General features: G+C 34.2%; 2 protein-coding genes and 1 pseudogene across 3 annotated transcripts; 2 read left to right on the top strand and 1 right to left on the bottom strand.

Annotated features, from left to right (window-relative positions):
* Nucleotides 1–617: 617 nt before the first annotated feature.
* Nucleotides 618–4,008, bottom strand: LOC132171256 (thioredoxin F-type, chloroplastic). Of its 2 annotated transcripts, none has more exons than XM_059582526.2 (3): nucleotides 3,573–4,008; nucleotides 935–1,034; nucleotides 618–847 (listed from the first exon to the last, which is right to left on the bottom strand). In XM_059582526.2, exons 1-3 carry the CDS (start codon nucleotides 3,887–3,889, stop codon nucleotides 710–712), a joined length of 555 nt encoding a protein of 184 aa, XP_059438509.1. In that variant the 5' UTR covers nucleotides 3,890–4,008; the 3' UTR covers nucleotides 618–709. The 2 variants fall into 2 exon arrangements, with proteins under 2 accessions (XP_059438509.1, XP_059438510.1); XM_059582527.2 differs by having other exon boundaries at nucleotides 618–844; nucleotides 3,573–4,006.
* A 9,693-nt stretch (nucleotides 4,009–13,701) lies between these two features.
* Nucleotides 13,702–17,530, top strand: LOC132170794 (peptidyl-prolyl cis-trans isomerase FKBP12). The gene is made up of 5 exons (XM_088514326.1): nucleotides 13,702–13,902; nucleotides 15,523–15,556; nucleotides 15,687–15,748; nucleotides 16,582–16,634; nucleotides 17,235–17,530. The coding sequence occupies exons 1-5, from the start codon at nucleotides 13,815–13,817 to the stop codon at nucleotides 17,334–17,336; spliced, it is 339 nt and encodes a 112-aa protein (XP_088370452.1). The 5' UTR covers nucleotides 13,702–13,814; the 3' UTR covers nucleotides 17,337–17,530.
* Nucleotides 17,531–21,554: 4,024 nt separating this feature from the next.
* On the top strand, nucleotides 21,555–22,543 carry LOC132169040 (mitochondrial uncoupling protein 5 pseudogene; annotated as a pseudogene).
* The last annotated feature ends 5,147 nt before the right edge of the window (nucleotides 22,544–27,690 follow it).

Raw genomic sequence — 27,690 nt, 5'->3', positions numbered from 1 at the left:
GAGACGGATTAAGGTAGTGGTTGGCAATGATAGCTAAGGAACGACGACTAGAGGAAAGTAAGAAAATAGAGACCAGTATTTGTCGGTAAGCTGGTCGTAGAAGTTCGGTGATTGGTTTGGTCGCAGTAGTGTGATGCTTTCAGAGTGAAAAACACCAAAGAAACGCTTAAATGAGAAAAATTGCAAGGAGGCAAAATAAAAATTATAAGAGGCACCCAAAAAAAGGGAGCTCTGATACCATATAGAAATATAGAATAATTATGAAAGAAATGAATAAAAGTGAAAGCAAAGAGAAAGGATTTTGGCGTGGTTCAACCATAAAGGCTTATGTCCACCATTGAGACAATATGGTAGGTGGAATGGATACAACTAGGGTAATCAAACCTCTAGAATTTTATTACAATCAAACCTAAATGATAAATTATGGTAAGAAAGATTCTATCAACCTAATATGAAAAACATATATTCTAATAGTACTCAAATTACTTATTCTGCAACCGCATCAGTTTTTTTTTTTAAGGGTAAATTTCAAAATAAAAATGATTTTGGTCCACTCTCTTTTCTGGAAGCAGAATGGTGATACATTTCTCCTTTCAACATTATTTAAAAAAAAAAAATACAACCAATACATACAAGTCCAATAATTAGGTTGAAGTGGAGGCCCTTCAGTATATTATGAACATTTTGCAGGGAAAAGAAGAAAGAGTTACTAGCTGGATCTAACAGTTTCAATTGCAAGGACCAGATCATCAAACTTGGCCCCTGTGACTTCCTTTACAATCTTGCTGTCCTTCAGAATCTTGAAAGTAGGAACAACTTTTATCCCGAGCTCCTTTGCTAAGGGCTGCTAGCAATTGAAAGATACACCACATAAGAACGAGACTGGAGTTTTAAGCCAAGCTATTGTAAACCACATCACATGGCAATCACATACCTTGTTTTCTTGGTTGCAATCAAGCTTTAGAAACACGACGTCAAGAAGCTTCTCGGACAGTTGTTGAAACTTTGGAGCCATCACCTTGCATGGACCGCACCTGCAGAATTTACAAAATGAGAAATTCAACACCAAGGCGCAAAAGATAACCTTAGCTGTAATTTTTTCAACAGTTCATATTTAATTCCAAGTTTTCTATGAGAAAGAGAGTGAAATTAAATCTAAACCATTGAAAAAAGTTTTTTATTTACAGCACCTAAGCCAAATCCGTTTAGAAGAACCATCAAGCCTTTTTCACTTAGGCTTCAAGTGGATCACATTGTGACCCATATTCGATGCCATTGTACAGCACAAAAAACAAAAAGGACTTACCAACCTTTGAATGATCCAAAATCTAAAGACCCAAAGATTTAAAAATAATCTCAAGTTCATTTACATGTAAGCAAATCACACCCACTAATAAAAGTATATAAGCAGTTATACAATCAAGGATACTAAATTATATCACTTTATTAGCATTGGCATTGTCTAAAGATGGTCTAAGGAAACCTCTGCTCCTTCTCGAGAAGCTGACAACCCCTTGATCCAATGCAGATGACTTTGGATAATTGTCAATCTTAATCGCTCAGTCTAATAATTAATACTTGGATCAAATCATTAAAACCACTAGATCTTGGATTCTAATTAAATACATGCCCTTGTAAATCAGGTGGTAAACTCAGATCAACCTCAATCTAGTACAAGCTCCGAACCCTTTACAGGCCTGGTCTCATCCCTTCCATCTTTTAATCATTCCAGTCCCCTGTTTGTAATCTAAATTGGGTTCATTTGCTTGGCTTCCTAGCTAAGGATTAAATGCCAACTTGGGTACATAGCTAAGCACTTATTCATTTCCCAATCACACCATTGCCTAAAGGTCTAATTAACTTTGGAGGAATTACAACACCAAAGCATGCTCAAACCTATGAAGATGATAATGATTGCCCCAACAGAGGTATGATAGAAACTAAAGGTTCCTAAAGAGAAAGGTGATCACCGCAAAAAAGCACAAGTCAATGTAAAAAGCAGAATGCGATGACTTACACATTATCACAAGTTAGATCACAGGATTATAATGGTTAGTCTAATCCTCCAATAGGAAAAATCACTTTCTTAACAAAGACTAGTTAGTAGTTAGTGCAAGTCGAATAGGCTGTTTGGAGCTTTTGTCGATCTGTAAGGACTAACAAACACATCAGTCACACGAGAGGGGGGTAGAGGGAAGAGAGATTATGACAACCTAACAACTCAAAAGCTTCCTATGACTAACAAGAAGAAAAATCCTATAATTATTATTATTTTTTTTAAAATTAAATTAAATTTATGTAGAATATCTTTGGAAACTTCCCTACTTTTCACATCTAAATCTTTAAACCAGCCGTGCGGCATTGGCAAGAATACTCCAAGTTAAGCACATCAAAACACAAACCAACATTAAAGTAGGACAGACTTCATTGTTTCTAATATCAGGTGCAAGAAGAGATTAGAAACAATCATGGGTTCAGTCTGAAACATAAACAGCTCAATCTTTTATGTAAATTCATACTAGGAAAGTTGGAAATTGTGATGTTACATTTGTAGCTGTAATGAAATATTTCATGAGCTTTTATTCTTTTAAGACCAAAGATTTTGATTGATAAAAAAAGAAAAAAGAAAAAAAAAAAAAAAATTTACTTGAATAGGTATAAGCCCTTAGCCACATCAATAATACATACATAACATAGAAATCACACTTTGAAATGGTGAACAACTAGCTAGAGCAACAGGTGCTTTAGCAAAACTGATTACAAAAGAGGGGAAATTGGCCGCATCAAAATACCTTCTGGGTAGGTCAGTTTGATAACCAAAAACTGCTCAGCAAGATTTTAAACAGAGAAAAATAAACATTGATCACCTTAGAGAGATGTTTCACACAATGCATTCTACAAGTATATAGATCTACTCTACTTTCCCAAATCTATAATAGCCACACAAAAAAAAAAAATAATAATAATAATAATAATAATAAATAAATAAAAATCACTTCCAACATATTTAGGTCCAAAAGGCAGCTTTCATGAATTAATGCAATTTAGTTTCAAATAACTTAATGAAGAGCAGATCAAGTTCCAACATATTATATGGATATGGTGCTCACTTTCTTTCTAAACACTGTCACAACATCCACTGATCTTCAAGCACACCAATGAATACAACTTCCAAAAACTATACCTTACTACATAATAAATTATTTTCTCCATCTAGATCGAATCTCTAAATTCAACCTCCTAAACGTGAATAGTCACTAAATTTCAAACACTTTTTAAGCCAAGCCTTCAAAAACTAAAAATTAAAGTCAGGCCCACGTAGAATTATTCAAAATTCAGGGAATTTGAAGAATTCCTTTTCTATGATCTTAGCAGACTACTCCTCGTTTACTTTCCCTTTCAATTTTCTCCTGTCTTCTCAGCAACCAAACAGAAATTCACAAAAACAAACATATTTCCCTTAAAAAAAAAAAAAAAAGCCCAGATACTCCATTTTTCTTATTCTTTCTTCCATTTTCTCTCGAGCTTTCTCAGTAACCAAACAAAGAAAGAAAGGAAAATCATAAGATTACCATTGGGTGTACATGTCGACGACGACAGCCTTGTCCCCGGCGGCCTTGACGAGGGGCCAGAAGGTGTCCTTGTTGACTTCGGTCACCTGGCCCACTTTTACTGTGGGCCCCACCGTGTCCAGGCTGGACCTCACCACCGTAGCACCGTAAGCCCCTCTACTCCTCTTTTCGCCCAAACTTCTTCTACTACTACTCACGGTGCTCTTTGAGTAGGGAGCCGAGGAGGAAGAGGAGAGCGCGATCGGGTGCTTCGCTGAGCACATGAGCGTCTGTGGAGAGCGAATGGAGGGAGGACAGAGAGAGAGGTTGAGAGCCATTGGTCACAGACACAGAGAGAGAGAGAGAGAGAGAGAGAGAGAGGTTTGTGATGGATGGAGAAGCTCCCGAACTTGTGTGACAGTGTGTGTATGTGTTTTTTTTTTTTTTTTGGCGCACAGAAAATGAGAGGGGAGGACGAGCCAGTTATGGAGAAGGGAGAAAAAGACTGGATTGACCTTCTCGTTCTGGTGGGTTATAAAAAACGCGGGGGTTGTTTTGTCTTTGAGTTAGTGTAAAAGGAAGTGTGCATGTTGAGAAGACGGAAATGTCCCTGCGTTTGGAGTGGTCGAGCTTTTTCTTCCTTTCAAATTGGATTTTTTCTTTTTTCTAAACAATTTACAGGAAAAAGGAATGGTGGAAGAAACATCAAAAGATCAAGCACAAAATATAAGTGGGGCAACTCTACAACAACCCCATAATAAATAGTACACTGCTTAAAAAACCTAAAAATTATTGGGAATTAGTAAAGGGATTAGCTTGATCCATTAAGTTATTGACTCAAATGTCAAGAGAGGCTGTCTTAGATGACGGTTTGAAGGGATTGTAAATTGCTTGAAATACCAACTATAACAATAAGTATCGAGAACCACAACAAGAAAATGAGTATTAAAGCCGGTTTAACCTAAGTCGTCGTAAAAGAGTACTAGCGTGGCATCCATCGAGGTAAGTACTTAGAGAAATAAGCTTGGTGAGCACCATATCAAGATTTACAACTGATTTCAAGCTCTTCATAAACAAAAGGAGGGTACTAACTATGGAGATCCAAAGGAGAAGAAGAGGGAAAGCTAAAGATCACTCGCGTGAGCAAAAGTGGAGCTGTGGTGGCAGTGTATCAAATGCGCGTGTTGATCATGTGTAGGAGCGGGGGTGGTCGTTGGAATTTGTGGAGGTCGGTGAGTCTAGGGGGTGGCACATGGGCAATGGAGAGGAGGGGAGACGCAATAGATCTAGTTTTCAAGTTACATACATAATAATAATAATAATAATAATAATAAATGAAAAAAAAAAATAAGGAAAGAGGGACAAGGAGGTTGAGTTCCTCCCTCTTCCTATGTCGGTATTCAGTAAAGAAACTAAAAAAAAGAAAGGGAGTGCAAGAAAAAAAAAATCTTAAAAAATTTCTTTAATAAATTTTTGTTTATCATTAGATCTAATTAAAAATTATAAGTATACACTATATAGAATTTTATTATATCTTTGTTTGATAAGTAAATTTTTAACTTTACGGGAACAATATTTTTATTTCATAATTATTCAATAATGTTGAAATGATAATTATAATCAATTGAATTTTCTTTTAATAAGTATTAATCTCAAGAATTAATTGGGACGGCTACGTCAGTATTATAAAATATAAATATAGTTTTAAAAAATACAGGGTTATTTTAGTCACTTTTATGAAGTGAACGCTGCATAGGGGAAAAAAAAAACTGTAACATAAAATCAGAAACGCCCGGAAGTTTTGTCATTTGGAATATCCGCGTTTAGCGTATGGTTGGTTTAGGCCATTCAATCAATTTTCTTCTTCTTTTTTGTTTTTTTTGGGATATGTTAGACAGCGATGGAGAAATGATGGGATCGTGTAGTTTTAGGCCTGTGAAAAGACCAAATCAGCCTAGAGTAAGAGAAGACTCTAGTTTGCAAAAATCTTGGGATATTTTAGTCATTTCATTTATTGCCTAAAAAAAAGAAAAGGAAGGATTTCTTACTCCTATATATTTCTCATATAATTGAGTAATTCCCTTTTCTATTTTTTTTTTTTTCTTGTACTTATTGGGAAAAATAAAAATAAATAAAAAGGAAATGTGTATGATCTTTGACCCTCAAAATGTGTGCCAAAAAGACATGTTGGGCCAGACCCGAGGTCGGGCCAACAACATTATTTTCTTAGTAAGTGCACATGTGCGGTCCATGGGAAGATATCCGTTCATTGGAGTTTTTTTTAGATATCTGTTCATTGGAGTTTTTTTTTTTGGGAAAAAAATTGCAAAATTGATCACAGTAATTTGAGATTGTAACAACTGGTAGGGGTGTACACCGCCTTAGACGGATGTTTTGCCTCCTGACCACTTCCACCACCATCTTAGGCAGTGGACAGTTTTGAGATACTGCATGTCCGTACAGGGCAAGAGGTTATTTATTCCCTAATCTCTCGCTTGGACAAAGTTTTCCTCTAAATTGAATTGAAGAAAATTTTCCCAACCTATTTTATAAAAATGACTATATAAAAGACATGCTATTTTTATAGAATAGGTTGAAGGAATTTCTTCCAACCTAGTTTGGAAATTGGGTTGGTTTGGAATTTCCTCCACCATCTTAGGCGGTGGACAATTTTGAGATACTGCCTATCCATACAGGGCAAGAGGTTATTTCTTCCCTAACCTCTCGCTTGGATAAAGTTTTTCTCCAACCTATTCTATAAAAATGACATATATAAATGACACATGTTATTTTTATATAATAGGTTGGAGGAATTTCCTTCAACCCAATTTGGAGGAAAACTTTGTCCTTAGCTATGAGCCTATTTTGATGTTTTAAGTCTATTTTCAAAGCTTGTTTCATACTGTTTTGAAACATGATTTGTAAGTGCCACATACATTCTCCAAATTATCATTACATTGTCAATGTCTCCTTAGACTACCAATTGTCTCAATGTCCCCTCTAAATTACAAAAAGAAAAAAGTAATGTCCATCAATGACAAAAATATTTTTCATAAAATTAAAAATATTCTTAAAATTATACAAAAAATTTAAATATAAAACAACAAAAAAGAAAAATATTTAAAAAAAATGAAAAACCAAGCCACCTTAGCCTAATGGGAGTGGTTCGGCCACCCCCATGCGCAAATGGCCGGGCGATGGTTTGGCCACCCCCTTCGGCCATATCTGAGGGTAGTTGAACACTCTGTGACCATTTGGGGGTGGTTTTGCCGGTTAGGATTGGTGTTCAAAGATCTAATTGGTTGGATAGTACTTTGATTATAATTGAATAATATTGTTTATTCCCATATTTTATTATTGAACATTTGACATATACATTAATGTTTTACATATATACATATGTTTGAATATTTTCATATTATATACATGTATGGTCCATAACTTACATTGTATTTGATTATTGTATGAGTAAATGAATTATCACACAAAAGATCATAGTCATAGGCCTTTGTAACTTATACAAAAGATTGCTTGTAATCATAAATGAAACTAAGAAATCATTCTAGACCATAACATGTCAACCCCAACAACTTGTCTTGATTAGGAAAAGTAAGTGGGTTTCAGGTTGATATGTTGATGTAGGAGCAAAGTAGTGCCAAACACCGAACCGACTACTTGAGTCATCATTTTTTTAACATTGTCATAAATAATGATGTACGTGCACAACGACTTATAACAATTAATCTAAATCCTAAGAGGATCATGAAATTAGATGTAAAGTGTAGGTCACCTTGATGTGTCTATGAGTGAGATATTTCTATAGTCAACATCTTTGTGCATTGGGTGATTACATATAGCATTGTGGGAACACCATCTTCAAGAAGGAATCAAAATCAATTGTCAAGAATTAAGGAATATTTTTCTTATTTTAGATTTAATATGAATGATTATTCCAAAGCTCAAGCCTGAGTGTTTCAATGGGATTTACTGAAACTTATATGTATAATGTGAGATGGAGTCTCACAACGTACAAAAGGATAATCATGTAATTAAATCGGGTACTTAAGGAAAAAATGTAGTGAATAAAGTGACAATGTATAGACTTTGATTCAACTACGGAATGATTTCATGGAGGAGTAATATGTAATAAATAAGTAAGCTACGAGTATTACTTGATTAATTCAAAAATACATATTAGAGTACTATCGCATTTGTTTAGTGGAATCAATTGTGATTAATAGTGCTGTGTGGCAAGTCATAGATGATAAGTGTCATAGGTCTATTGGAGCTAATTGTATTTTTTCCTTTAGGTTTTTCTTTGAGCTAATATAAATTGACTAGTTGTTTCGGCCTCAGTTATGTATGTATTTATTTGTATTGTTTTATTTTATAAAAGGCAAAAAAATTTAATTCCTATGTTGCTTGTTATTTGGAGTTGATTGGATTGAAGAATTTAATTTTTAAAGGCTTAGGCAATTAAAAGAGTATTGCGCTAAATTTAATTCCAGAGCATCTTCAACAGCTTAGCTAAAATATCAATATTAGCTATATTTAGCTATTATTGCTCTCTTTTTTAGCTCCAACAGGGTAGCTTGTCATTCGCTAGAATAGTTACATTGATACCGTGAATAGCAATTTGGAGCTATTCATTGTAGCACACTAGATGAATAAAATATTGTTTATTTTTCTTTTGTTTACTGTTTCTTTATTTCACATCTTTTCACCCAACATCTTTTATTTCATCTAAACACCTCTTCACATATGCTACGTCTCTCTCTCAAACACAAAATTTATCTCTCTCGCTCACAAAATTTCTTCATACAGTTGGATGAAAAAATTGAATGTAGAAAAAATTTATTTCATGGAAACACACAGATGGAAACAAATCAATTGCAGTTGGATGAAAAAATTTATTGCTTAGAAACACACAGATGGAAACAAATTAATTGCAGTTGGATAAAAAAAGTTATTTATGTTATTAATTTTAAGAATTAGTACCTGCATGTGAGATGAATGTTCCTCATATGTGTTTATTTTTGTTTTTATGAATGATTTCTATATATGTGTTTGTTTTTTCCATTTAATTAAGTGTTCACAGTAACAGAATAAAAAAGGGGAAAGTCCACATAACCCCCTCAAACTACCACTCAATTGACAATGTCCCCCCCAAACTTTCAATTATGATAATGTCCCCCTCAAACTACCAAAAATTGTCAATGTTCCCCCCAATGACGAAATTACTCTTAAAAAAATAAAAAATAAAAAAATAAAAAAACAAAAACAAAAACAAAAACAAAAACTTCTTGAAAATACCTAAAACTAACAAAAAAGAAAGAAAAAAAAATCCCAACGATGGCCATTTTTTTTTTTTTTTTTAATCAATTTTATAAGAAAAAAATTTAAAAAATTTCGATTTTTTTTTTTATTAATAAAAATTGAAAATTTTCGTTTTTTGTTTTTTAAAAATTTTGTTTTATAATTTTCTTTAAATAAAAATTTACGTTTAAAAAAATAAAATTTTCGTTTAATAAAATGAGATTTTTTGTTTTTCTAAATAAAAAAAAAAAAAAATTTTAAAATAAAAATTTCCGTTTAAAAAAAATTAAAAAATTTTGTTTAAAAAATTGTTTTTTTTTTTAAATATTATCTTTAAAATAAAATTTTTCGTTTTTTTAAAAAATCATTTTTTTTTTTTGAATTTATAGGGGTATTTTTGTCTTATTGAGAAATTTATATGGGCATTTTTGTTTTATTGCTAGTCTTGGGAGGGACATTGACAATGTTTTAGTAATTTGGAAGGGACATTGTCACAATTGAAAGTTTGGGGGGGACATTGTCATCAATTTGGTGGTAGTTTGAGGGGGGTATGTAGACTTTACCCAATAAAAAAAGAATGAGAAATAATATTTTAAAGCAAGTAGAAAATGGAATAGATAATCTATTGGAGTGTATAGTGAAAAAACAATAGCTAAAGTAAAGAATTATACTTTTTCACTAGGTAAAATACTTAATGTTATTGAAGATGCTAAGCAGAATTAAAATAGTATTTGGCCAATGAAATAAAACACAAGCCTAAGCCTTAGGTTTCATGGCAAAGGCCCTAAGTAGCACATGGGGAGTGTGGCTGAACAATGACTCCTAGTTTATTAGGAGTAGTAATTCTAAGTCTACTAGGATTCTATAATGCTTTTTTTTCCCCTGCAAGTAAACCCAAATCTATAAATAGAGGATTCCAGAGAATCGTAAAGCATACTTGTGAGTGCATAAGAGTTGTTAGAAATATTAAAGAGAGAATTTATTTTCTCAAGTTTATATTTCTAGCTATTCTCTCGAATCGAGAATATTTTTGTTAGTCCACACTCTCATATTCAATAATAAAATACAAAATCTGAAGGTTGAATCAATTCCTCAAGAGCATCAAGAACATGTCCATCATCATTCAACGTGCAAAAAGAATTTCAGGCAAGGTTCTATATCCCTACATGCTTAGGAGGGGCCAAACTCGATCGTAAGTATCACAAATTTGTGAATTTAATTTTAAATCTACCATTGTTTATCTTGACGCAAAAATCTCTAGGATTGTTCTTTCCATTGTGCATGTAGGTGGTTCGGCCAGTAAAGGCCCTCGGTGGTTCGTCACCCCTTTTGACCCTCCCCACTAACTGCCCATAATGGGGGTTAGTGGTGGTAGGGTAGGCAGAGGCGGCGATTAACTGCATCCTCATACCTTTTAATATAATATGGAAAAAATATATATACCCCTCAAACTAGCACCTCATTGTCAATGTCTCATAAATTACCAAAAAAATGTCAATGTCATACACAAAATTATGGGCCCCGTTTGCCAACAGCCCGGGGCCGTCACAGTGCCATCTGATAGTTGCAGGCTGCTCAGTCAAAAATGCACACAGTTTTCAACAGAAAAAACTTAAATTATTCACTTCTCACACCCCAACCAACAACCAGATAATGACAACTTAAATTATTATTAAAAAAAAAATAAAAAAAAATAAAAAATAAATGAAAAAAGAAGCCACCCCCTTGGCCAAAAATGGGGTGGTCCGGCCACCCCATTTTGGCCAAGGGGTGGCTGGAACCACTCCGATCTTTCTCCTCTTTTTTTTTTATTTTTATTTTTTTTATTTATATATATATATATATATATATATATATATATAAATAATAATAATTTAAGTTGTCATTATTCGATTGTTGGTTGGGGTGTGAGAAGTGAATAATTTAAGTTTTTTTGTTGAAAACTGTGTGCACTTTTGACTGAACAGCTTGCAACTATCAGATGGCACTGTAGCTGGAACGGTACTATTCTAGCTATAGTGCCGGCCCCGGGCTGTTGGGAAACGGGCCATGGGGGGTGGTTTAGCCACCACTTTGGCCAAATGTGTTTGTAAGCAAACTATAAACTACGGCAAGTGGGAAGTTTTGGAATAGCTCGAACCTCAAGATCTTGCTAAAATAGCTCTTGGTTTAGCACTAGCCAATGCATCAAAAAGCAAATCTTACATTGATTATCTTCTTAAGATAAACCGCATTGCACCCGTTGAGAAATGCTTATCTTTCTTTTCTTTGAACAATGCTCATTTTGCTATGAAGCAATAGTTGCAACATTTCGAAGTGTGCTCAATGAACTAGAAGAATATGTTTTGATGGAGATACTACGACATAAAAATCGATGGCGACTATGAATAGGGGTGGAACCAACATTTTTTTATGTAAGGTCTAAACCTATGTAAATAAATAAAAATATATAGTTACAATTAGAAAATATATATATATATATATAGTCCTTCTATGTATGCTCGTTGGTTTATAGAAAATAAAAGCAGACAAGTCTTAAAATTATTTTTATAAGTTTCATAATAACTCATCAGTCATAACTGTATACAAAAGTTACATGTCTATAAAATTACCTTTAAAAATAATTTTCCTTTCAAATACAAAAGTTTTCTAATTTGCTATGGACATTTATAACTATAGAAAGTTAAATCATCTAAGCTATCTAGGGGGTAAAAATTCACCATTGAAGAGCCATGACATAAAAATAATATTTTTGTAAGAATATTACAACTTTTTTGGGTTGCCAAAGACTCCAACTACTATGTTTGTTCCGCTCTTGACTAAGAGTTTAACTTTGAAAATTATTTGACTTCTGATAGGGTTCAAGTTCCATCAATTTCAATTGAAACAAATGGGGAGGCTTTTCAAGAAAAAAGAAAAAAGAAAAAAAATTCAAATTTCCACGCACTGGCTTTTTATTTTTATTTTTATTTTTTTTAATTTAATATTTTAAAGGTATTTTTGTCATTGAAAAACCCTGATAATTTTTAGGATAAACTTCATTTAATCCCCTTGAATTATCACCACTTTTGCAATATCCCCTAAAGTTTAATTTTTCTCAATTCAGTGTATCCATGTTTTAATTGTTTTTAATGTCACCTATCCGTTAGGATTTTTCATTAACTCCCAACATAGGAGTGTTAAAATTTCCAAAACACCCTCATTTGTTTTAGGAATAAAATTGTAAAGTTTAAGGTGTTGGTTCGAATTTAATGGTATTTGCAAAATTACCCATGCCTCAATCTTTGCAAAATATATATATATATTAAAAAAAAAAGGAGGTATTTTGAGAATTTTGTTAGAATTTAATAGAAAATCTTAACAAAAATGACACATTGAAAAGAAATAAAAATTTAAATACACTATATTGAGATTTTGAATTTTAAAAAATACATTGCAAAAAGAGTGATAATAGTTGGAAATACATTATCTTTTATCTTTTAATAATTAAAAGTGTAGAAAGAAATTCTTAATTGAGTGATAATGAGTAAACGATAAAAAGACATTGAGGATGATCGGAACTGAAACACTGCCACCTCACGGCACACACTCCTAAATTCTAGAAAAGCGGAAGACCACCCTTTTTCACGACTCATCTCCTTCTTCTTTGCCATCCTTCTCTCCATCCATATATATATATATACTCCTCTGCTCTTTCCTCTCTACTCCACCCATCAAAATAATTCTCGCCAATTTCCACAACCCAAGCCTCTCTCTCTCTCGTTCATTTCTTTGCCAACTCTGGTCTGATCCGGCGGTGGTTGGGTTGGGTTGGGTTTCAGACTTTTGACTACCAAAAACAGAGCACCAGGCGCAGCGAGGGGGTGACAGGCCGGCCCGATATATTTTGAGGCCATTGGTGAAAAGTTTAATAAGTGGGCTTTTTTTTTTCAATATATTTTAATATTAATTAAATAATATTTATTTTAATATTCATTATATCTTTATTTAAAAACCTTTCTTCTCGTTTTTTGTGTTTTATTTAAGAATACCTTTATTGTTATTTGATTTTCTTATTTATTGATATCAATTTTTTAAGCCTTATTTATTTCAGAATGATGGAGAATCAAATGATATTAATGCATTTTTAAAATTATGGGCCTTAATTTAAGTATATATATTGACTGTGTTTAATTATTATTATTATTATTTTTTTTTTTTATGAAAATGGCCATTAGGTGTTGATTTTTTTTTTAAATTTTTTTTTATGGAAATTGTTTTATTAGGATTCAATAATTAGGGGCCTTATTAAAATAGGCATGATATTAATGCATTTTTGAAATTATGGGCCTTAATTTAAGCATATATATTGACTGTGTTTAATTATTTATTTTTAGTTTTTTTATGGAAATGGCCATTAGGTGTTGAATTTTTTTTTTTTATGGAAATTGTTTTATTAGGATTCATTAATTAGGGGGCCTTATTAAACTGAGACATTTTTTAAATTACTTATTTACCATAATTATAGGCCTTAATTAAAGAATATGGAGGGTAATAAGAGTTCTAATTTATTTTTTATGGAAATTTTTTTAAATTAATATTTTTTAATTGAAAGTCTTTTAAAATTAAACGGACTTTTTTATGGAAAGTCTGTTTCGTGCTTCGGGGGATCGTCAAAGGAAAAAACTCAAAAAAGTATCCAGAGAAAAACAAGGGCAAGATAGTCAAAGCGTGTGAAAAGTTGAAGTTGAAAATTGGCAACGGTGAACGGGGTCTGGCACAACCCCGTTGCCAATTGATTAATAAACTGATCATGAATTGTTCGGGAAAATAAAAAAAAAAAACGCTGCCCGATCACGTGACCGAAGGGCAGTTAATTGCGATAAATAGTCTCAAGGGCTTGGCGACTTGGATTAAACACCGAAGAAGAACTTGACAAGCAAAGAACAGCCGGCACCAGTAAAAAAGATGGGAGTGGAGAAGGAAGTTTTGAGGCCCGGAACCGGTCCCAAACCGGTAGCCGGTCGGAACGTCACAGTCCACTGCACTGGTTTCGGTTAGTATCGCTCTCTCTGCGTCAAAAACCCTAATCACGTAATGTTTACATAATTGTTTTTTTTGGGAAATGCTCTTTCTGTTTGGTTGCCGAGAAAATGTAGGGAAAGAGAAGAGCCAGCGTTTGAGGTTCCATTTGATGAGATCTTTTGTAAAGACCAAAGTCCTTGGAGGTTTCCGTTTTTGATTCGGTTTTATATTTAATTTAATTTAGTTTTGACTAATTTTAGTCATTTTTGCTGGCAACCGAGCTCAAATCTGGGTTTGTATTGACTATGGGATTGATTTCTTGGATTGGATTTTTCCGGTGGGTTTTCGTGGTGTAAGATTTGTAATTAATTACTAAGTTGGAGTATGTATTTTGGAAGTTAGCGGTGTGAGAATATTTTGTGGGATTTTTCAAATCAGAGAGGTATATCAAAGGAGGAGTTGTTAGGAGAAAATGAAGTCCAACAATCAAGAAACTATTTGAGATTACCCCCCTTATAATGAGCTAGTTAAACTTAATGGCTATCATTTATAATGGCCGCCGATCAGGCCATGAAAGCCGCAGCCAGAGATATTATCATCTCCCCACTCCTCGCAACATTGGAACGTCTCCCCTCCTTCCTCACCCCACCAGAAGATGCAGACCTTCACCTCCTTATGGATTATGACAGAACCCAAGCAGAGGTCATCTTCGACCACTGCAGCCAGCAGTATCCCAACACTCTCTTACTCAAGCTTACTGACATCCTTCTAACCTCCGATGACTTCATTCTCTCTTGCCACTACGCCACGCGCCTCCACGGCGTTCTGTCATAACGGGAGCACACATGCTTTGAGTGTGTGCGAAATATAGATCAAAAGATGAAGATTTCTCTCTCGTCTCCAAGTGGTTGATCTATATTTGCAGACAAATATAGATCAACCAATTGATCCTTTTTCAAATCAGAGAGGTATCATCATTTGTTCTTCTTCAATAGGCTGAATTTTTTCTTTTTCTTCTTTCTTTTTTTTTTTTTTTTTTTTTTTTTCATAAAATTACAAAGGATCAATTTTTTTTAATTTTTTTTAATCCATCGATAAATTAATTGAATTGCTCATGTAGTTAGTGGGAGGATAACGTGGTAAGATTATAATCGACTGTGACATTCATGATTGATGGACGAAAGGACAACATTGACAAATTGGAACTTTTTAAATTTCAAGGACGAAAATGGATGTTGGGCTTGATCTCGAGGACTAAAAATGTATTTCAGCCTTTATTTTTAATATGTAGGTGGGATTCTTCAACTAAGTTGTATGAGTTAAGTTTCTCTACCATAATTTGTTTTTCTCAATTCATTTGGTAATTTTTTATTTTTTCATTCGAATAGAAGCACATCCTCCATTTCCTCCTTTGGGTGCCCCTATTTTGTCATTGTTGGTTCTGCCATCTGTTTGTTTCAAAAGAAATTAAGCTACTTGATGCCATTCCGAGACTTTTTGTGTTTAATTATTATTGTTGTTTATTTTGGTATGTGAATTAGGGTTCTCTTTTCTGTAAGAAAAACACCAACTAATTTGTAGAATAGGATGATGAGTGGTCTACTTGTATTTTTGCTGTTTCTCCTGCCCTTTAATGTTCTCTTTGTCGCAGGGAAAAATAACGATCTCTCTCAAAAGTTTTGGAGGTGAGGATTGTGCTTTTATTTTTGGTAGCCTATTTTTATTATTATCAACTTGGTATTATATTGTGCTTTTTGTATGCGTTTATTTCTATTTTTAATGGGGAGTATATATGTTCATATTTGTCTCATTTAGCACAAAGGATCCTGGACAGAAGCCATTCACCTTCAAAATCGGCCAAGGTTCTGTTATTAAAGGTAGCTGTCCCATTATACTTTATGTTCTACTATCTTGAGATTAATGTTCACATATTCCTTAAATAAAACAAAAGTAGTGACAAAGTTTAAATGTATGACCATTCAGCTGCCATTGCTGTCTTGTATGCTTTTCTTCTTTTCTATAGCCTAAAAGTCCTATAGGTACTTGGTTGCTTGTTGGAAAGATGAACATGATAATCCCAAATGTGGATAAAAGCTTGGCCTTGTTCTGTCCCAACAAGCTTTATCATCCCTTTCCTCTTCTTTAATTGCTCTCTGATAATAATTGCAGATCTCATAATTTTTTTAGTGCCGGTTAGGTTGAAGGTATTACCTTGGGAGCAACCACGTTTATCTGTTTATAGGAGAAACTAATGTTTAAACATTGTTGGAAGTTACATATTTTATTTTTGTTGGCAACATATTCCTCGAGATGGTTGATATGAAATGCTTTATTTCTATTTAAGCTTCCACTTAACATTCATCCATTACTCCTTCAGGGGATGGAAAAGTTTCTGTCTCAATGGGTATATCTTTTAGATAAAGCTTCTATATAGAACATATTCTGTTTTTACTTTATAGATTGTTTAAAGAGAATTCACTGCACTGAGGAATAAGAATAGGAAAAACCTCCAAGCCCCTATAATGGGGGGTAGAAGTGCCATTTGTCCCAAAGGCCATTGGCGAAACTTGTGAACCTACAACCTGATTTTTATTTTACCTTAATATCTCAACTTAAGGAGTTTGTCTTTTAGGGATAGCTACTGTTTTGTATCTGTTGATAAGATGCAGATTCTGAAGTCATTAATTTACCCTTTTGAACCAATCTGCAGGATGGGATGAAGGTGTGCTGGGAATGCAAGTGGGAGAAGTTGCTCGTCTGCGGGTAATTCCTCAACTTCTGCACTACACTTTCTGTTTCAGACTTCTATATTTCTGTGCACGTCAAATAGGATCTAAAGTTTTTCAAAGTTCAATAATGTCATCTTTGGTTGAGAGAGATGGGGAAAATTTTTGGAAAGCTTCCATTATGAAGTCGACTCTTTTGGCATATTTCACTTGTTTGTCACTGTCAATTTATTTGATGTTTTTGAGGTTATAAAATCCATATAGATTGGAAGCATATTATTACCACCACACTCATTTGTTGCAAACTGGGAAGTCCTAAATCAAACCTTCATTTTGTTTTATATCTTTAAAACTCAGTAGGATCTGTGTCTTTGTCGGAATATCCTTCTGTTCTTGAATTTTTCTTAACTAATGCCCAAATTTTGAATCTCTCATCCTTAACTAATCTCCATATCTTAAACTCTTCGCAAATCACACTACCTTAGAAGCCGCTGATCTGCCTCACAAGATTATTGCTTTAAGTTTTTGAAATCCAGGTCCCTTCCATGTCTTGTTGCCGTTCATTTGGCATGCATTTTGAGTTAACTTAAAACATTACTTATCTAACATCTTGTGTTCCTGTTTAATATTTTTTCAGTGCTCTCCGGATTATGCTTATGGTTCTGGTGGGTTTCCTGCTTGGGGTATTCAACCTAACTCCGTCCTCGTTTTCGAGATTGAAGTCCTGAGCACGGAGTGACGACTCTTAAGGCAGTTCGTTAAATGTTAGTAAAACCATGTGGATTATTCTGAATAACTTGCTTTGAAGGACTAGCACGTACGAATGTTATGACATATCTATGTTATATTTCCATTTGTGGAGTGTGATATAAATGTTATTCTCGAGCTCTAGATGCTTATTTTGAGTTAATACTAAAGTCCTTATTGTGAACATATTTATTTCCTCTTAGGGTTCTTCATATATGTTCCAATGAATATATTTTCTCAAAGCGTTTTTTAACGATCATAATATATTATGTTCACCGTTGATTTTGAAAATCAAGTGTCGATATGATTGTGATGTGGGAGGAAAGGTGGAGATATTTGAATGGGTTGTGAAGGAAAAAAAAAGTGAGATTAATGGAAGTGGTTGATTTGGCTAAGTTTGGTGCAATGAAGTCAGCGCTGTGGTGGAGTGAATGAGACGACTAATCTCATAATCTACTTTAAAAAAAGAAGAAGAAAAATTACACTTTACCCCCCCCCCCCCCTCTCCCGCTCAAAGTTTGGGACTATTTTTAATTCGACCTCTAATGTTTTAATTTTTGCAATTCATCTCTCAAAACTTGCTAAATTTTTGCAATTCGACTATTCCGTCTGTCAAAGCCGCTTTGACTGATAGAACAGTGATCACGTGCAACACACATGATCACTTATGCCTTTCTATCCTTAAAATGCCCCCATCCCTTCCAAACCACCACCGTCGTTTTGGTGGATCACTAGCAGTGCCAATTCTCGCCATCCTTGACTGCGGGGTGTATGGGGTATTCTGCCCTTGGTTACGTAGAAGTGCTGGGCATGTCCCCTTGGCAATGTGTCGTTTCAAATGGCTGGTACCAGCAACTTTAGAACCAGTACTCTATTCCAAACTTTTGCTTGCATTGCTTACAGCATGTCTGTCTACATCCAGCACTAACAGTTTCTATGGTGAAGTGCTCCCATACAATGGACTTCTTCCTTCGCTTGTTAGGTTGTCTCTGAATTTGGCAGCTCATTATTCACTTGTTAGGTTGTGTCTCTAAATTTGGCAGCTCATTATTCACTTGTTAGGTTGTGTCTCTGAATTTGGCAGCTCATTGTTCACTTCTGGAGTTGTTATCATCTTGTTTTCATCTGGGGTTGCAATTGTATGCTCATATGAGGTTGCCATCGGGTGCTCATCTGAGATTGCCATCGTGTGGTCAATGGAGATTGCCATCATGTGGTCAATGGAGATTACCTATGCATGGTCATTTGCGATTTCCATTGTGTGCTCATTTTGGGGTACCATCATTTGCTCATCTTTGGGTGCCATCATTTGCTCATCTGGGGTTGCCTTCGTCTGCTCATCTTGGGTTGCCGTCATGTGCTCATCTGGGGTTGGCATCGTCTGCTCATCTAGGGCTGACATGGTGTGGTCATCTGGGGTGCCATGGTGTGGTCATGGTGCGGACATTTAACTTAAAATGTCCAACCGTGCGTGTTTGGAAGGGATGGGGGCATTTTAGGGATAAAAAAGCCATAAGTGATCACATGTGTTGCACGTAATCACTGTTCCATCAGTCAAAGAGGCTTTGACTGATGGAATGGCCGAATTGCAAAAGTTTGACAAGTTTGGGGGAGTAGATTGCAAAAATTGAAATATTTGAGGTCGAATTAAAAATGGCCCCAAACTTTGGGGGGTAAAGTGTAATTTTGTCTAAAAAAATTGTCAATTTCTCCAAGGCTAGCAAAAAAAAAAAAAAAAAAAAAAAAAAACAGACCCTAACAAATTTTCAATAAGGTAAAAATATTTTTATAAATTTGGAAAAAAAAAATTAAAACTAAACAGAAAAAACCAAAAAATTTTCTTAAAAAAACTCTTTTTAAATTTTTATTTATTTATTTATTTTAGGATTTTTTTTAAAAAAAAAAATTATAAAGGATATTTTATTAAATTAACATTTTTGAATAGTTTAAGGGAGATGTTAACATAATTAATAGTCGGAGGAATATTAACAATATTTTAGAATAGTAATTTGAAAAAGGTGTGTACTTTTTTTTTTTTAATTCCTGAATTTCAAATTTTATCGATTAAGTCTTTCATATTGTTTATTTATTTTAAATAAATTTATTATTTAATCAGTTAACACCACTTAAGTATCTTATATTGGGCGGGCATGTTGGATATTCTAATTGGATGTTAGTGGCTATAATTAAGTTTTTGAACAGGGAAAAGCAGAAACATTTGGGAAAAGGAAATGGAGAAGAGCCGAATCTCAATTTTTCAAAAGTAGAATGGTTAAAAAAAAATGTAAAATAATTATTTTACGCTTGTAGAAGAAGGGACCGACTCTTCTCTCTTTTAAAGATATGGGTCCAAACATTTGTGGCCATATGTGACTTTATATTAGGTTTTGATTATAAGTAATTATAGAAGTCATTTTTGTGTTATTTTTGTGTCCTTCCAAGAATGATTTGGCTCTTAAAATTATTATTTGATCAAAATCTAATAATATGATCAATTACAAGCTAAATAGTGATTTTAAGAGACATATCTAGGAGTGTTAGATAAAAAAAAAAAAAAAAAAAAAAAAAACACGGTCAAATAAATTCTAGCCCAAAAACATGGCTAAAAAAACATACCCTAAATCCATTAATCCAAATACAAATGAAAAAAATTAAAAAGATGATCAAAATCCAATAATATGATCAATTATAAGCCAAATGGTAATTTTAAAAGACATATCTAGGGGTGTTCAAAAGGTTATAACCGTCGGTTATTGGCTATAACCGGTAACCGCAACCGCCTTAGGCAGTTATCAATTATTTTATAACCAGCGGTTAGCGATTATTGAATCTAATAACCGCACGATTAAAACCGCTTTTTTTATTATTATTATTTTAAATGAGTTTTTGGGCTTATTAAGTGTTTTGGACCTTTAGTTTGCTATTTTTTGTCTTATTTTAAGGGTTTAAGGTCAAGATGTTCTAAAAAAGATGAAAAAAAAAAGAAAAAAAAAAAGAAAAACATGGTCAAATAAATTCTAGCCCAAAAAATGGCTAAAAAAACATACTCTAAATCCATTAATCCAAATACAAATTCAAAATTAAAAAGACAAATTCAAAATCTGGATACATATTACAAAATACAAAACCAAATGGAAGCAAAGCAATAAGCACGGCATGGTTTTGGATGTTTTATTTAATAGTTTATATATATATATATATATATATATAAAGGCGGTTATAAGTTATAACCGCATTTTCCTACCGCTAACTACAATCGCCTTAATCAGTTAACGGTTAGCGGTTATAAGTAGTTATAGGTTGGCGAGTCGGTTATAACTGACCCGCTTGAACACCTAGCCATATCTTTTTTAGATAAACACAAAAATGACACAAGAGGTACATGTAGCATTACTCTTTTCATTAGACCTCCTCTGAGCCTAATCATTAATTTGGGTGGACTTTTATTTTTTTCTTAATTTTTAATTTTTAAAATTTTGAAATGTTGGCCGGATATTAGGGCTCAAGATTCTGGGGGAGGACTTAAGATAAGAGGAAGAGAGTTGAGGTTGAGCTTGTTCTACAATTGTCAATTAGACCCAGTCTTCCCAATGTAAGTAGGGACCACAAAGTACTCCATCATTGAATTTGAGCTCTAATTTCAACCGCAGTTTTATTCAACTCGTGATTTATTTTTCCATTCAATCTCTAGAACTTATATATTTGTCTCTTAACTCTTAACATACGAGAAAATAACATATTTTTTTTAAAAAGGTAACTAAGAAGCATATGATATTAAATAAGAGTAATGTTCATATGAACGTGACATAAGCTGAATGAATGTAGAAAAGTATATATATATATATATATATATATATATGCAACTTAATTGTATGAAAAAAATAACATAAACTTATTTAGTATTAAAAAATACAATATATAACTTTTAGAGCAGAGAGAGAGTGGGTCAAAAGGAAAATTCCTGAGTTTGTCCGCCGTTGTGAAAGATAGTCCTTCTTCTTAATTTGGAAATTATTAGAGTCAAACCCAACGACCAAAGACTGGTCACACAACACCACCTGCGCAAATAACCCGATACGCTGATGAGTGAGAGGACCGAGTAAACATGCAGAGGAAACTTCTTTCATTATTTCTCTTCCACTTCAATTTCTTCCTTTAAATATGCTCGCCATTCTCACCACACTCCTCCAAACCCCATTGCCATTTCTTCTTCTTCTTCTAAGACATGGGTTTGAAAGGCTTCGTCGAAGGCGGCATTGCTTCCATAATCGCCGGCGCTTCCACTCACCCTCTCGACCTTATCAAGGTCCGCATGCAGCTTCACGGCGAACCCCACCTCCCAAATCCCGCCTATCGCCCTGCGCTCGCCGGAAGCTCCACCGGATATAACATGTCTCTACACGTTGCTCCACCACCACCACCCCGCGTTGGACCCATCTCCATAGGCGCAAGAATCGTCCAGGCCGAAGGCATGGCCGCTCTCTTTTCCGGAGTCTCTGCCACAGTCCTCCGCCAAACGCTCTACTCCACCACCCGCATGGGGCTCTACGACATTCTCAAGCGAAAATGGAGTCATAATTCAGGTTCGGAGTCGGGTAATAATTTGCCCCTCACCCGCAAGATCTCCGCCGGCCTTATTGCCGGCGGTGTAGGCGCCGCCGTAGGCAACCCTGCTGACGTGGCAATGGTCCGCATGCAGGCCGACGGACGCCTCCCCAAGGACCAGCGCCGGAACTACAAGAGCGTGATTGACGCAATCGCTCGAATGTCAAAGCAGGAGGGAATTGGCAGCCTGTGGCGCGGCTCGGCGCTTACGGTGAACCGGGCGATGATTGTGACGGCATCGCAGCTGGCATCGTACGATCAGGCGAAGGAGATGATCTTGGAGAGGGGCGTGTTGGGCGACGGGATTGGAACCCACGTGGCGGCAAGCTTTGCAGCCGGGTTTGTGGCGGCGGTGGCGTCGAACCCGATCGACGTGATAAAGACAAGGGTGATGAGCATGAAGATGGAGGCGGGGGCGCCGGCGCCACCTTACTCCGGTGCGTTGGATTGCGCGGTGAAGACGGTGAAGGCGGAGGGATTGATGGCTTTGTATAAGGGTTTCATCCCTACGATCTCAAGGCAGGGTCCATTCACTGTGGTGCTCTTTGTCACACTAGAACAAGTCCGGAAGCTATTCAAGGATTTGTGATGAAATTAATTATAGTGAGATTATAAATTTATAATCAAATTACAGGAACAAAGATAAACAATTATTATTATTTTTTTTTTGATTTCCAAATGGCGGTGGGCTGTCTCTATATATTAAATACTTTCAAGGGGAGAGATGATTTCCACTTGTATGCCTTTTAGAAAAAAAATGTATGAAAGAGCAAGAAAAATGTGAAGGAATGAAAACAAAACTGTAAAGTGAAAAAGACCCCATTTTCCCCACCAAATAATTCAATCAAAATCCACCCTCCATGGCAAGTGGGGTGGGGTTCGAGAGGGTGAATTTGCCCCCTTTCCTTATTTTCGGTAGAAATTCCCTGGATATTTTGGTTGCCCACCCTCAGCCACTCATCCATCAGGTGACATCTGCATTACACCGGCAAAACTTTTCCAAAAGTAAGAGAATTGAGATTTAAAGAAAGACGAAAATAGACATGAAACGAAACATTGTGTTATGTTGATGGATAAATGACAAAACGTACCATTTAAATAATGAAAAGATTGAGCTGACCAAAACTTTAGTTGACTGTGTTAGGTGGTGTTTGGCAAACAACACCAAACACCACCGCATTGTTTAGGTGTAAAAAAAATAAAATAAAATAAAATAATGATTGGTATAGAAAAATGAAAAGGTGATATTGAAAAGTGAAAAATTTTATTTTGTAGTGATTTTTTTTATTTGAATAGTAATAAAAAGTGAATGATTTGATATAAAAGTAATAATGTTTTTTTTGAAAAAAATTAAGTGAACAGTATAGTGAAATATGGGGGAATGTGGAGGGATGGTGGAAGGTTTAACAAACAAGCCCTTAGTCTTGCATGTTGCGAACCTCGCGATTTTCAAATTGACAAAAAGGCTTAAACGAGTGTTTTGTACCAGCCTTTTCGTTAAATGAACATAAATGAGAGGGAAAAAAAAAAAGAAAATGTTTTGTTACTTTTTATGTATGTTTTATTTTTATTTTTTTTAAGTTTTTTTATTTTATTTTTGATATGTTCACGCAAGAGAAGGGAGATTAGAGATTCGAACTAGTGACCTCCGCTTCATAAAGTGTAATCTACGAGCTACCCCTTATAGACTTAAAAGTACCCTTTTTTATGTGTTGATTGACATAATCAACCAAACTAAGTTACTTAGTATATAATTAAATTTTAAAACCCGTTTGCGATTTGCAAAACTTAACTTTAAAATAAATTCAACGATTCTATCTTATTGTCATTATTATTATAGTAGTTCTTCGAGTTAGCCAAATGTTTTTATTCAATAATTCAAATCTATTGGTCAACTTTTTATTTTTTATTTTTTAAAGCAAGAGAGATGTATAGTGAAAAGATTGCCCAAAACAGAGTAAAAAGTCAATGATTTTTTGATAATTTATCTTTCTTAAAAAGTTTCAAGTATGTAATCAAACTTTTACATTGATTAAGCTTTTATATTTAGATTGCTCTTTTAAATTAATTGTTTATGATTATATATAATTTTTGTTATATATTTTAATTGTAAGAAATATATAATTGTAGTTAATGCTAGGCGTGACAAAATAAATTGTAAATTAGATTTATATGTTTTAGACAATAATTAAATTTTGTTAAATTGTTTATTTATTTCATTAATAATATTCTTTAATATTTTAATCTATTTTTGTTTAGTTTCATTTTTTAATTTTAACCCATCTTAGCCAAAATCTTGGCTTCGCTACTGCTCTAAGGATCATAATGAATGAATCAATGTTAAGTAAATGAGACTATCAAAAGAGTGACATCATATTTACAAAATTTGTTCAAAAAAATTTGAGAGTAAATTAATGGACACTACCACATCTGCCCAGAAAATATGTGGAGGTGAGATGAGGGTACGTGTAACACCCCCAACCCGTTAAAGCTAGGTTTGACATTTTGATCTCTCTTAGGCGCAAAGCATTATAAGTTTTATGAGAGCAACTATCTAGATGATGTATTAAATGCATGACAAGAAAACAAAATCACTTCAAATTTTTAATAAATGCATAAACGTTTAGTCTAAACAACAATAATGTCTAACAACATAATTTAAATATAAAGAAAATGTAATTTATGTGCTCGTACACTTATTAAACAGAAGATTGCTAGGTGCTCTTTTATTGTTCTCCTTGTCTTAGGTGGATATTATTTTCTAAAAAATCATTTGAGAAAATAAGAGAAATGATAGAGCTTTAATAAAACTTGAGAGAAAATAAGAGTTACTAGTATATATAACAAACTTGATGTGTCGTATGAGAGCTTACTAAATATCGTTTAGATATATTTTGGAATGGTGCGATGATTGTATATGTGACTTTAGTAGACTCTAATATGACACAGCCAGTTTGTTATATATTAAAAACCCTAATTGACAATATCCTCCCAAACCACAAAAAATTGTTAATGTCACCTAAGGACAAAAAAACCCTTAATAAAATAATAATTAAAAAAAAATTGTGGAAATTTTAATTTTTTTTTTTGTTTTTAATTTTTAATTTTTTATTTTAAAATGTATTGGAGTATTTTTGTCTTATTGCAAAAAATTCAGAGTTATTTTTGTTTTTTTCCTAACTTTGGAGGAGAGAAATGATCAATTTTTGGGCAATTTAGGAAAGACATTATCCCAATTGATAGTTGTGTCATGGGCGTCCCGAGTAGAACTTTTTGCTTCTATGTGTGGCTGCTTCTCTCTGCGCCTTTCTTCACGCTCCCGTTCCCCTCTCATCGTGAGTCAGGAAACAAGATATTCGTTCTACTTCTTCAGGGCCTCCATAGTTTTCGAGATACACTTCCCATGATCTTCCAATAAAGCGATTCAATGGTTCGGATCAAGTGATGTACCCGAAGCATTCAGGTCAAGATCCCTCGAACGTGTAGTCACCATATTGGAATTTTAGGTTGAGAACTGATGAAAATCTAAATTTTCCACAAACGGCGCCAAACTGTTGATGACAGTTTCCAATGAGTGATGCTGCACAAAATTCGAGGAGTTGTTGATCTGCAAAACTAGAAAATTAGGATAAGAGCTGTCGGGGTGTGCGGCGAGGGATAGCTTCGATGCCTAAGTCAGTAGTTGATTTGAGAGAGGAAGAGCAATTAAGCTATCTGAGTTTGAGAGAGATTTGTGATTACAAGATAATGAATTAGAGCTTCCCTTTTATAGGCATAAGGTAGAGGTTGTTATTCCGCGATTCTCGACCCCATGTTCTCGAGAATCCACTATGCATAATGTGTGGCGAAGTGGATCATGAGTTGTGGGTTACTCCACGATCATGAGATCGTGGGTTTGGAGAGTGGCTTGGCCACGCTTATGTTGGATGTGGGCTCCTAAGTTATCCTCAGGTACACATGTCTCAGTTTGGTGCTTGATAGCTGTACCATGTTTTCGTGAACGTGGAGCTTTGCTTGGGCGCTGGGCGTATCACACGTTCATTAGTAAACGTGAGTTTCCTTCATTTGCTAAAAGACCATTGTACCCTTGATGGAAAGACTGTCATGTCTTCGGTGAGCGATTATATCTCGGCCTGTGCCTGTCTTTAGTAGGCTTGCACCTTGGACCGGGCCTAGGGATCTGTTGGACTTTTAAGTGGCCAATCCATTATCCAACAATTTATTATGCGAAATTGTGATTTTGGTTTAAATACTCGCATTTTCAAATAAGCCCTTCATAACCTGCTTATAGAAATTGTAGATTTTTTTTTTTTTTTTTTTCTATTTTAAATTAAGTGTTTTTTAAATCGTAATACCAAACACTTTATGTTTTATGATATCTTTTAAAAACGTAATTATTGCTACGAAATCACAATTTCAAACGCACCAAAACTATATTGATGAGTAATATCTTGAAAGCCATTAAAATAATGAAAAAAAAAGGAGGAAATTTTCGCATGGCTCGTGGCTCGTGTAAGTACATTAGAAAAGCCTATTATCTTTATGAGTTGTTAAGGTCAAAGTTCATGATTGTGACAAATTTGTGACAAGTACATCATACATCAAACGCAAAAAAGCATTAAAAAAAGGGATTTTTTTTTTCTTAAATAAAAGGAAGGAGATTACATATAAGAAATTATATTATTTTGTTTCATCTTAGGAAAGCTTTCTTTGGTGAGATTCAAGTCATAATATATGGATGGAGAAAGAAAGGCATAGAAATAGATATAAAAGTGAAAACCCAAAGATGTGGACAACAACAAGAGGTCTAAGTGGTGAAGGTTTTGAATTTAATGGTATTTTTTTTATTAAGTTTAAAGTTTGAATTTTCTTGAGTATAAGTAAATGTCATTTACGACAAAGCCGAGTTTTATTTGATCCATTTGTATGGATTCTAATTTTGACTTTAAGAGGTGGGTAAATGAAATAATCCGACCTTAGAAGTTTCTGTCATGGGTAAATGAAAACAGCACGCAACGTGTTGCAAAATTTTTTTTTTTTTTAATTAAAAAAAAAAAAAATTTCACAGACGTGCTGTGAATCATTGCCCTTCCGTCATTATTAAAAAAAAGATATACAAAAAATAGAAAGAGCCGGCAGTCTTATAGACGTCTTGCCGTGAAAAGCAAGGCAAAGAACCTTTATCGTTTTTGTAACCAAGGGAGGCCACGTTTGTACTACCGAACACAACTTTATAAGAAGAAAAAACAAATGGGACTTTTTGAAGAGAGTTTTTATTTTTTATAAAATATGGAACTTTCATTAATAAAATTTCCCAAGTATAAAGCTTTTATAACATAGAACATATAGTTATGAAAAATTCAGCTATTAGAGTTAAGCCGATCAACTCCATCTTCAACCCGAAGGTCAGGACAAACAAAATAAAAACAAAAAACAAAAACTTCACAAGCAGTAACGAAGGAGTACGTCATCGTATACATCCCTTTGGAAGACACGTCTTGGCTGAAGTAGACGATCAAATCTAAGGTTAAAGAGACTAAATCTGGATCTAAATCTAGAACTACAAACTAGATCTAAAGTAATCCGCTATAAATGGAGACCGGATGAGCCTACTGAGAAGACATCAAGTACTGCTATCGTGAAAGGGGAGATCTTCCATCCTCTTTAAGTTTTTCTTAGTGTTGTTTAAAAAAAAAAGAGAGAAAAATTCTAAAGAGAAAGAACCATTTGTGTGAGATGCA

The sequence above is a fragment of the Corylus avellana genome, chromosome 1 (genome assembly GCF_965113065.1).
Source record: "Corylus avellana chromosome 1, dhCorAvel1.hap1.2, whole genome shotgun sequence".
Classification (NCBI taxonomy): Eukaryota; Viridiplantae; Streptophyta; class Magnoliopsida; order Fagales; family Betulaceae; genus Corylus; species Corylus avellana.
This window is presented reverse-complemented; position numbering and strand designations above follow the sequence as displayed.

What these genes read in the sequence shown, in the direction of transcription:
- LOC132171256 (XM_059582526.2), bottom strand. Translation starts at nt 3,889, where the DNA reads ATGGCTCTCAACCTCTCTCTCTGTCCTCCCTCCATTCGCTCTCCACAG. An exon ending in GTCGACATGTACACCCAATG is followed by an intron (nt 1,035 to 3,572) that starts GTAATCTTATGA and finishes TAAATTCTGCAG; the next exon opens with GTGCGGTCCATGCAAGGTGA. An exon ending in ATTGCAACCAAGAAAACAAG is followed by an intron (nt 848 to 934) that starts GTATGTGATTGC and finishes TTCAATTGCTAG; the next exon opens with CAGCCCTTAGCAAAGGAGCT.
- LOC132170794 (XM_088514326.1), top strand. Translation starts at nt 13,815, where the DNA reads ATGGGAGTGGAGAAGGAAGTTTTGAGGCCCGGAACCGGTCCCAAACCG. An exon ending in CTCTCTCAAAAGTTTTGGAG is followed by an intron (nt 15,557 to 15,686) that starts GTGAGGATTGTG and finishes TGTCTCATTTAG; the next exon opens with CACAAAGGATCCTGGACAGA. An exon ending in CCAAGGTTCTGTTATTAAAG is followed by an intron (nt 15,749 to 16,581) that starts GTAGCTGTCCCA and finishes ACCAATCTGCAG; the next exon opens with GATGGGATGAAGGTGTGCTG.